General features: G+C 34.4%; 1 protein-coding gene across 2 annotated transcripts; it reads left to right on the top strand.

Annotated features, from left to right (window-relative positions):
• Positions 1 to 4,721: 4,721 nt before the first annotated feature.
• LOC129303590 (phospholipase A1-Igamma3, chloroplastic) lies at positions 4,722 to 7,483 on the top strand. 2 transcript variants are annotated; one of them, XM_054943003.1, is made up of 3 exons: positions 5,033 to 5,236; positions 5,350 to 5,862; positions 6,869 to 7,483. In XM_054943003.1, exons 1-3 carry the CDS (start codon positions 5,168 to 5,170, stop codon positions 7,388 to 7,390), a joined length of 1,104 nt encoding a protein of 367 aa, XP_054798978.1. In that variant the 5' UTR covers positions 5,033 to 5,167; the 3' UTR covers positions 7,391 to 7,483. The 2 variants fall into 2 exon arrangements, with proteins under 2 accessions (XP_054798977.1, XP_054798978.1); XM_054943002.1 differs by having other exon boundaries at positions 4,722 to 5,862.
• The last annotated feature ends 4,191 nt before the right edge of the window (positions 7,484 to 11,674 follow it).

Below are 11,674 nucleotides of genomic sequence, written 5' to 3'. Positions count from 1 at the left end.
GAGTTGGGCTAACCCAGCTCGTTTTAAAAAGAAGCCAATTTTTTCAACCTAACCCGTCAAATTGTGCAGGTTAAATGGGCTAGCCCATGGGCTCAACCCATTTTTCTGGCTCTACATGTGCTATAGTGTACACCTACTGTCATGATAGCGGATTGTTATCATGACAGCACTCTAAACTTTTGGAGTGCGCCGTTTTACCATCTGATGTTTGATTTGAACGATTCAAGTGTCCACACGAAGCTCATCGAGCCCTTTAACTAATGACACTAGTTTCACACTCAAATAATCTTTTATTTAAAAGATGGACACCTGAACCTAAAATGATTTATTTTTACCTCAAAACACTTTCAAAGGTCCCTAAATCACACTACCATATGCCATTAGCTTTGAAATTACTTTGACCACCTCAAATGGACCACACATAACATGGAAGATCATTGATATCACACAATTAAGCATTCGTACTCAAAATGACTATCAAACCCCTAATTCACCTCAACACAAAGGGGTGGATAAAACTTATCACACATATCAATTTGGTCATTTTGACACCTAAATTGCATCAAATATATCACTTGTAATTGTATCTTGATTACAATAGTATCAACCTTAGGCCAAGATATACACACATATTACAAACTCATACAAGTAATAACAAAACAATGTCATGTTTCTAAGTTGGCATTATATAATCATAATATTCATTACAAACCCAAAAAAAGGAAAGGGAGGAGCTATACAACAATACTCTTTATTTTTCAGTCACCCTTTCTTTTTTCTTGCCCCTACCGAAGCCCTCACCTGTAAAATATAACCACGGGGTGAGATAAACATCTTAGTAATAAAATAATTCACTACTATTAATTAACATGCACAACTATAAGAGAGTAAAGTTATTAAGCACCAAAACACACTTTTAGCATATTACAACATACTCGTTTCCATAAACGTAAATCATTTACCACTAGCATGATCATTCTACCATTCAAACCTCTATATCACGCCGACTGAAATCATAGGCTCCTGAACCAAGTGCACATTCACAATAGTCCGAGGTTATCTTCAGTGGTAGGATCACTCAACCAAAGGTGTCCTAGCCCACTTTCAAACTATGGTCTCTCCCTATCGCACACAAATTAGGGTGTCATTACTCTAATACTGTATCATTGATGCTAAGGAGTGTTACTTTCCAACGCTACATCCCGCATAGATACTAAGGAGAAAATCTCTAATATCATGCCTCACTAGACACTAATGAGATAAATGCCATATGAACTTCCACTACTCCTTCCAATAGGTGAGTACTCACCCCTTAACATGATCATGCTCATTTTGTCACACATTTCACACATACTTATGAAAAATCACTATCTTTTTCCACCTAAGAACTAAAAAATATTTATTATTTCAAAAGTAGTTTATAATGCACAAGTAAAATCATCTTTCACAACATGCCAAGCTTTCAAAACACATGTAAACAAATATGTTTATCTACTCACAAACAGTTAAGCAATATAATCAATTAATGTAAATTATTCTGTTACTTAAACCCTTTATCACACAAAAGGGTTACAGTGGTTCAACATTAGCTCTACATGCTTTATATGCATAGTATAGAAACACTCAGTCTATACAATCAAGTGACAATTATCAATTATCACTCTGAATAAACTCTAAATTCACTAGGTTCTAAGTACCCATAACACTCAAATTCCTTATCTAACAATATCAACCCTCTTAAAATACTCTAACCATCTTATTAAACATCCCAACATATCAAAATCACCATCCAACTATCCATGTTATCCAAAAATTCTCAAATTATGCCTAAGATTTGTCCAAACCCTAGCCAAAAATTCTAAATCACTATAAAACTCATAAACCTAGGGTTAGAGGCTTGCTATAACTCTCCAAGACCTTAAATAAACTAATGGGTTCAATCCAAAAGAAGCCCCACAATACCTCTTAAATTTGAAATTTTGCATAAAGAGGGAGGAGAGGGAATGTCAAACTTACCCAATGATGATTAAAGTTCCAAATCCATCCAATGTGGTATAAAGGTCGTGCCTTAGCAATATATGAGCTCTCTTCATCGCTCTCTCATTTTTCTTTCTTTCTTCCTTCTGATTCCGGTCTATTTTTCGCGACTGGTAAATGTTGATTTTGCAGGTGCGTCATGGTGCATTGACATGCCTACAGTGGCACATGGCACAAAAAGTCTCTTATCAATTTAAACCTTCTTTCATGCCATGACCCGCTCAAACTTCAACCTAGCCTTCTTCTAAGATTGTCCAAGGATCTATAAACTATATTAGTCTCCCATAAATGTCATTAATAAATAATTCATCTAATTTGACTAAAATACCCTTATAAATACTAATAATTCTTGATTTGGAAACTTAGAATGTTACACTTATAGCCCATATGGACTGAAAATTATCATTATTATCCAAACCCTAACTCCCAACACTAAGAAATAGAAGGAGGTAGGAAGATTAAAGCTTAAAAACCTTACCTTTGGTGTTTAGGGGCTTAAGAACACTTCAAATCTTCAAGTCCTTGAAGACTTAGCACAGCTCTTTAGTTGCTCTCTTGTATCCCTTTATTTTTTCTCTCTTCTTCTACTTCATTTCGTGACTGTATTTCAACATAAAAGTAACCATGTCATGCAGTGGACGCACAATGTGCCGTGATGCATGGCATAGTGAGGGCCTCCCTAGGCGTGTCAGTATACATGTGCCGTAGCAACTTGGTTCATAAGCCGCAGCTAGTGACAGAGCTTTTCCCTTCAAATTTTTCCCCTTTTTTCATTTCCAGGTGACTCGACTTCCTTCAGATTTGCGTTTAGGGTTGGAAAAATAACCAAACATACCTGTCAGGCCTTTCTAGCCACACATCTCTCTAATAAACTCCATTGAATGAAGTTTAGGCTTAATTAATTTGGTTTAAAATTTAAGGATGTTACAACTAGATTAATAGAAAATTCAACCTCATGATCTAGAGGTAACCCAAATATATCCTGAGAAAATATCTTAGCAAATTCATTAACCACACTAATTTTATTAATAGCCCTGTTATACACCTCTTGCACAAAAAAGAATACCATAAACTTAGGATTAAAGGCTTGATTTAACTCCCTAAGACCTTAACAAAAGCAATGGGTTTGGTCTAAACTTAAGAAAAACACGAAATCCATCCCATTTTGCTTAAAACTCACAAATTTTGCATGTATAGAGAGAGGAAGATATGAAGGAAGGTTACCCAAGATGTAGCAAACTCAATGTGCTTTTAAGATAATGTTGGGAGCAAACCTCAACAGCCCTAATCCTTTCTTCTTTCGCTCCTTTTGTTTTCTTTCTTTCCTCTTCTATGAAATTAGACATGTTTCACATCTAGTTTATGCCATAATTTGGCTGTTGCCGCAGCGCGTCGTGCGTGCGCCACGACATATGGCACAGAAACTGCCATATGCCTTTTTGGGCACCCTTTTCGAGCTCAATTGATCGTTACACCATCTTAGTTCTTTTCCAAAGCTGTTCAAAGATCAAATAGCTTTATTAGTGTCCCAGAACACCTTTAGTTTAAAGATAACATATTTTGACCAATTTGCCCTTCTTAAAGACCTAAGGTCCCAAGTTGAAAACTTAGGATGTCACACCGTCTTCCTCTTGTGATAGTGCAAATACTTTATTGGGAATGGTAGATCTCTACTTAGATGTCTCGAACTTACCTTCAGTGCTATATCTCAAAAGGTGGCTCACCTTTCCATACTTAAAACAAGTCCAACATTTCCCTATGTGGAACCATCTACGCCTCGCACACTGTGGAGATTGTGAAGTATTGATAGTAGGAGCAAGCATGGTAGAAGCCTGATGTGATGGTTGTGGTGCCCTTGCACTGTTCTGCTACCACTCTTTTAAAGAGAACCCAGGGACAATGATTCCTTTGTAAAGCTTTTCTTCTACCTGTAGCTCCCTGAGCTGCTAGACCTATACCCTGATCTCTTTAACACTCCTAGTAGGACCTAGAGTAGATAGATAAGCATTATCTTCTATATTAATTTTTTATATGTATTATTTTTAAAAAATTATTTTAAATGAGATGACCAGTCAACTAAAAACATTGGATTGACAAAAAATTCTTGCATGAATCTAGCATACTATGTCATTCATGATCTGTTCAATAAAAACATGCCATGGTATATAACTATAAATATAACTTAGTTTTGTAATTGATAATGATAGAGAGAGAGAGAGAGAGGACAAAAAAAATTAAAGAATTACTCTATTTTAAAATAAAGTCATTAAAAATAATACTCTCTGTATTTTAAATTATAAAATACTTTTAGAAAAAATTATGCATGTTAATAAAGTTTATTAAATACACTTTATAATCTTATTTTTTCTTGATAAAAATATAAACTCACAATTCTCTATTTAATACTTTATTTGTGAAAGAATAGTACAGAGATATAATATATGGAATGAGTGATATATTTAAAAAGCATAACTAATAAAGCTTAATTTTTATTAAAATGTTTTGTACTTTAAAATGTTAAACTTTTTTTAAAATATTTTATAATTTAGAATGAAAAAAAGTAAAAAAAAATTCATTTAATTAAATTAGTACAATTTTATTAATAAAATATAAATAACATCATATATCAGGTACAAAAGTCTCTCTGAGTCACTATTATTTCTACCACAATGTTCACCGTATCATCTCTCTTCATAATTGCATCCTCCACTTGAACGCTCAAGTTCCTCTTATTTTTCTTTGTTCTTTCCCTGCGTCGTCTCCTCCTCTCTCACTCACATCATGGCTTCTCCTCTGACTCTTCTCCATACCCTCACCTCTACCACTCCTTCTCTTTCCCCTTCAAACTTCTTCATCATCATCAACAACCCCAAACCACTTCTTCCGCTTTCAACAAAACCCAGATCATCTCCCTCGTCAATCAAATGCTCTTCTTCTTCTTCTTCTTCTTCAATTATCTCAAGCTTAATCCCAGAACTACACCAACACAATGAACAAGATGGTGAACCAGTTTTACTTGAAGAAGAAGAGCCTCCCTTGCATGAAATCTGGAGACAGATTCAAGGCTGTAATGACTGGGAAGGATTATTGGATCCCATGAACCCTCATCTTCGCAGAGAAATCATTCGCTATGGTGAAATCGCTCAGGCTTGTTACGATTCCTTCGATTTCGATCCTCACTCTAAGTACTGTGGAACCTGTAAGTACCATCCTTCTGATTTCTTCGACAAGCTCGACATGGCCGGCGTCGGCTATGGCATCACTCGCTACCTCTATGCCACCTCTAACATCAACCTCCCGAACTTTTTCCAGAAGTCGGCGTCGCTCCGGAGCATCTGGAGCCCCCATGCTAACTGGATGGGCTTCGTCGGCGTCGTCAATAACGCCGGCGAGATAAACCGGTTGGGCCGCCGTGACATAGTTATCTCCTGGAGAGGCACCGTGACGTACCTGGAATGGATTTATGATCTGAAGGATATACTTCGGCCGGCTAATTTCAGAGATGATGATGATCTTCACAGCGTTAAGATTGAATCTGGATTCTATGACTTGTACACCAAGAAAGAGAATTCTTGCAATTACTGCTCGTTCTCGGCGCGTGAGCAGATTCTCGCCGAAGTGAAAAGGCTAACTGAGTACTATGCAGACGAGGAGCTTAGCATTACGATCACAGGACATAGTCTCGGTGCTGCGTTGGCGATTCTCAGTGCTTATGATATTGCAGAGATGAATCTCAACGTCGTCAACGACGGTCGCGTTACCAGAAAGATTCCGATCACCGTTTACTCCTTTGCCGGCCCCAGAGTTGGGAATTTGAAATTTAAGGTATTAACTCAACTCAACATAAATAAATAAATTAATTAAGGAAGAATGACGATAAAGTTTTAAAAGAATGAATTAATGAAAATTGAGTCCTGAAAATATTTTTTGTAAAATAAAATATAAATATTAATTTAAGTAGTTATAAATAAGAACAAAAATTGCAAACTAATTGTTGTATTTAGAATTTAAATATCATATTTGTAAATAAAACTTTTAAATTTACATCAGTTCAAATTGATATTTAAAATTGATTTTTTTAAAAATTTTATTGAGAATTTAATTGTTATTAATTTTTTCTTTAAAACTTAACTATCATTCTCTCATAAATTAATGACATTTAGATTCTTGATATAATTTTTTAAAATACAATTTATAAATATTTATTTAAATAAGATAATATTGAAGTTCTCAATATAATTTTTCGTTAGCAAATGGGATTATTGTTTGTAACTATATGAATTGATATTTAGGACTATTTTTTTAAAAAAAAATTATTGAGAATCTATCTATTATTAATTTGATATTTTGAGACTTTATTGTTATTCTTCCTATTAACTCAAAAGCTCAAATTTTTTAATGCAATTTTTTTTATAACGAAGTTGATTGTGATTGTTTGATTTGTTAATGTGCGGATCATATTAACAGGCCATATTGCAGATAAAAAGGGGGACTGCATGATATATTTTTTTGGACTGGAGATCATGGTGATCAAAATTTGAAAATAATTTAATTTTTGTTTAATATTTTATATTCTTTTTTTAAAAAAAATGAATATCCATTTAGTTTTTAATCATTAAAATATACTTGAAATATATGTTTCTTCTCATTTCATTGTCATCCAAGATTATTCACTGCAATTAAAAAGGATGAAGTTGAGAAAAATCTATATGCAAAGCCAAGATCCACAGGGCTTTAAGTTATTTTTGAATTATTTTTGGTTTCAGAATTAACCTTTATTGAACATAATTAACTCTTTGTTTTGTATAATTTATGTGTTGATTAATACTAGGAACGGTGCGAGGAGCTTGGAGTGAAGGTATTAAGAGTGATCAACGTGCACGACAAGGTACCAACAGTGCCTGGAATAATAACCAATGAGAAGTTTCAATTTCAGAAGTACATTGAAGAAACCTTATCTTTTCCATGGAGCTATGCTCATGTTGGAGTAGAGCTTGTTTTGGATCACACACAAAGCCCATTCTTGAAGCCCACCAATGATTTGCTCTGTGCCCATAACTTGGAGGCCCATTTACACTTAGTTGATGGCTACCACGGTCGAGGACGGCAGTTTGACTTGGTGAACAAGAGAGACATTGCGCTTGTCAACAAGAGTTGCGACTTTCTCCGGAGTGAGTATGAAGTTCCTCCGTGTTGGCGACAGGACGAGAATAAAGGGATGGTGAGGACTAGCGATGGCCGGTGGGTAGTGCCAGAGCGACCGAGAATGGAGGCACACCCACCAGACACAGCACACCTCTTGGAGAAAGTCCTAAAGATCAAAAATGGCGGTTTGAAATTGAGAGACACATGAAAAGTTTCATCTAGTTTGATTTAGTTTAGTTTGAAAAAAATTTGGAAACTTCTGGTGTGAACATAGTTTAATCAACATGGGGTAATTGACACATGCTTTTTGCGGTGGTCCAATGTGTTATGTTGAATTTAAGTACCAAAGGTCGACCAACATATATATGTGTGCGTGTGTATATATGCACAAGGACAAGGGTGGTTGTCTGATATAAGGACACGTGCTGTTTGATATGAGGATATGAATTTAATTACAAGTCTTGTAATATATTTTTAAGACAAAGAAGAATTTTTTCATCTTTAAAAAACATGTCGTTATTTTTTATCATAAGTTTTCCTTTTTATGCTCTCATTACAATTATTAAAGTTTTAGATATAGACATAGTTAATAAGTTAAAGTTTTTCTTAATTTTGATAAAATATGTTGATTAAATAATATAAAATTTTAAAAAATTAATGAAAAATTATGTAACTTAATTAAACATTTGATCAGTTATATGAAAATTATGGATTAAGCGTGGGTTCATCGTTCCTGACAGTAGATCTCAGCCCTCCTCTAGTCATTCTTCTATCCTGAGGGTGAAAGTTACCATAAGAAGGGTTAGAATGCAGTTCAATTATTCTAAACTATGCAAAAAGGAAAACATGTGTAAGGAATATATATTGCCAATATTTTTAGATGTTTAATGTGCAATGTGTCCAAATACAAGTGCAAACACACATACACCAACTCTTAAAACTTGAGAGCTTGATATCAAATTTGTAATGTCCTAGACATTAACTACTAATAATCACAATCAATCATAATACTTAAAGCCAATTAATTAAATAAGGAAAGTATTGAAGGAAGATGGATCAACATTTGATGCGCCTAGCTTTCAAATTAAATATCTGATTGCGGTGATCCAAATTCCTACACAAAGCTAATTAAATAATCCAACCAATGGCTTTAGCCTTACCACTTATCAATATTATATGGGAATTTTGGACACTTGTGGACATAAACAACTCATTAAATACTTAAACCATCAACCAAGTGTCCATCCCTTCATACTATAGCCATTAGCATCCTTAGACCACTCCAAACATCTCATAAAGCATAATGTCTAAACCTTTCATGTATCACAATTCAGCACATAACCACAATTCATCTCTAAACCACATAACCAAGTTGGAGATATACAACAATCCTTTCAAAAAAAAAATGCAAAATTCATGATATGCACACACCTGCACCTCTTGACCCATAACCAAAAACATGCAAGGGTCAGTACCAAAAATGCCTAGGTCAAATGATAGGCTCATACAAGTGAAATATAGTTTAACTAATACAAAATCCCTAATGTTGGCAAATAAGTACTCAAAATACACACTTAAGAATATCTAAAAAGTTTACAATCTACTCTAGCTTATGATGCTTCCCCCTTTACTTTACTCTTACCATCTCCTAAACAAGACATTAAACCATAAGAGTGAGATGATAAAATTATAGTAACCATGAGCATAAATTCAAGCATATGAACATATAGCAAATAAAAGCATGTACAACACAAAATCACCATTAATGGATTGAAATCAGCCTTTGAAGTCAAAAGTTTTATGGGATTGGCTGGCTATTACTAAAGGTATATGCAAAGATTTTTATAGATTGTAGATTCCTTGACTAAATTGATTAAGTAGGATCAATCATTCATTTGGGATGAAAAATGCGAAGCCACATTCCAAGAATTGAAGAGACATTTGACTAACACACCAATACTTGTGGTTCCTAATCTTAAAGAGTCGTGCACTGTCTACATTGATACTTAAAGGACTAGGTTGTGTCTTAATGTAGAATGAAAGAGTAGTGGCATATGTCTCAAGGTGGCTAAAGCCATATGAGAAGAATTATTTAACTCATGATCTTGGGTTAGTGGCAATGGTTTTCACACTCAAGATATGGCGTTACTACTTCTATGGAGCTACTTTTGATGTGTACAGTGACCATAAGAACTTGAAGTACTTGGTAGACTAGAAGAAGTTGAATATGAGACAAAAGTGATGAATGGAATTCTTGAAGGATAATCACTTTGAATTGAAATGCCATCTCGAGAAGGTGAATGTAGTCGTCGATACCTTGAGTCATAAGACTATACATATGGCCAGTTTAATGATTAACAACCACTCATTGCTTGAGGATATGATAAGCGAGACTTTTAGTAATCATCATATATTTGCAACACTAGTTCAGACGATGGAAGTCACCAATTAGTTTTGAAAGGAATTTAAAGAGGCTTAGATGAAGGATGACTTTTTATTGAAGGTAAGAGAAGAGATTGAAGTAAGAAATACTTTTAAGTTTGGATTTAATGATGATGGTTTTATAACTTACCAAGATCATATCCGTGTGCTGAATGACCCTAAGATAAGGAAGTTGATTCTTGAGGAGGCTCATCAAAGTAAATATACCATTCATTCTAGTACCACCAAGATGTACTATGACATGAAGAGAACATGGTAGTGGCAAGACATGAAAAGGAAGTCGAATAATTTATTATGAAGTATCTAACTTGTTAGAAGGTGAAGATTAATCATCAAAAACTGAAAGGGTTATTACAGAGTTTAGAAATATCAAAGTGAAAATAGGATAGTATGAACTTCATATATACATTTCCAAGGACATTATTAGGGAATGATTCAGTTTGGGTGATCATCATAGATTAACTCACAAAGTCAGCTCACTTTTTAGCTATCAAGATCTCTCATCTGTTAGAGAAACTGAAAGAGATGTACATTTAGGAAATAGTGCAATTTCATAAGGTGCCTAAGAACATCATTTCAAATAAGGATTTAAGGTTCACCTTGAACTTTTAGAAAGCCTTATACAAGGCTATAGGTACTCGACTAAAGTATAGTATTGCTTACCATTCATAAACAGATGGTCAAATAGAGAGGATGCTTTAGACCTTAGAGGATATGCTAAGGGCATATGCAATTGAGTTGGAAGCCAACTGGGATAGCCATTTGCTCTTGGCCGAGTCTACCTATAATAACAGTTATCACTTAAGTATACAGATGGCTCTATTTAAGGCTCTGTATAGAAGGAATTGAGCAAGAGGAGTTTATTAGGGTTGGACTTGGTGGATTAGACCACTAAGAAGATTGAATTGATTAAGCGAAAGTTATTGATGTAACATCTTAGATTTCAATTCTAGGAATTTTAGGTGTTTAGAAGGGTAAAGTGGTAAAATTAAGTGAATTTTTGATTAACGATATTTTTAGAAGACTAATATAGCTAATGAATCATTAGGCAGCTTTAGAAGAGGGCTAGATTAGAGTTTGATTGGGCTGTGGCATGAAGAGAGGTTGGAAACATGTATGGGATTCTCTATACCATGTGCCAAGATGCATGTGCAAAAATTTGCACTTATCAGTTTGCGAATTAGACTAAAAAATAGAAGAAAGAAAGGGTAAACATGAGAGTGGCAATGAATAGTGACCTGAGTCTCTTAAGGCTTGACTTTGGGAGAGATTTGAAAGCATTTGGGAGCTTGATTGTTGTTAGGTAAGTTTTCTATCCTCCTCCTTCCTCCCATATACAAATTTTTTGAAGGTTGTGGTAATGTGGGGCTTAGATTTTGTTCTTATGTTACAACTAAACCCATTGGCTTAAATAAGTTATTGGGGAATTAAATTAAGCTCTAATCCTAGGTTTATGGGTTTTGTATGGATTTGGAATTGTTGGCTAGGGCTTGGACAAACCCTAAATAGAAATTGGGAGATTGAGAGCAATGTGGGCAATGAAATGGTGTTATTTATGTGTTTGGGTGTTAAATAAAATTAATGGAGTGTGTCATGAGAATTGTTGAGGTAAATTGAGATTTTAGGCGGTATGGATGCCTAAAATTGTGTTAAAATAGAGTAATTAATGTGTGGATTGATGAGTTTAATGTTGTATATTAGTATTAATCAAGCTTTATGTGATAGTGGTTGCGTGTGGAGTCATTTTTTGACCACGGTAACATGTTTGGTGACAAAAGGATTGGGGTAACCGGATTGTCTAAACTCTCTATTTACGTGTTTGGATGGCTGTGTGATTGCTTTTAAATCTAATGCTCTTGTTTTGAATTATTATAGTATTAATATGAAATGATTATGATTTAAAAACTATGTGAAGTGTAATTGAAAGTTATGCTTTTAGTGTTGTGGTTTTTGAAAGCAAAATGCTATTTTTAAGTGTAATTATTTGCGAAACTCTATGTTTGAATAGAAATGAACATTTTAGTGAAAATTATATGTTATGACTATGTGT

This window comes from Prosopis cineraria, unplaced genomic scaffold (genome assembly GCF_029017545.1).
Source record: "Prosopis cineraria cultivar Desert tree isolate PC_DT_omini unplaced genomic scaffold, ASM2901754v1 PC2, whole genome shotgun sequence".
NCBI classification, from domain to species: domain Eukaryota; kingdom Viridiplantae; phylum Streptophyta; class Magnoliopsida; order Fabales; family Fabaceae; genus Prosopis; species Prosopis cineraria.
Note: the sequence above shows the minus strand (reverse complement) of the source record. Positions and strands in the feature narration are given on the sequence as shown.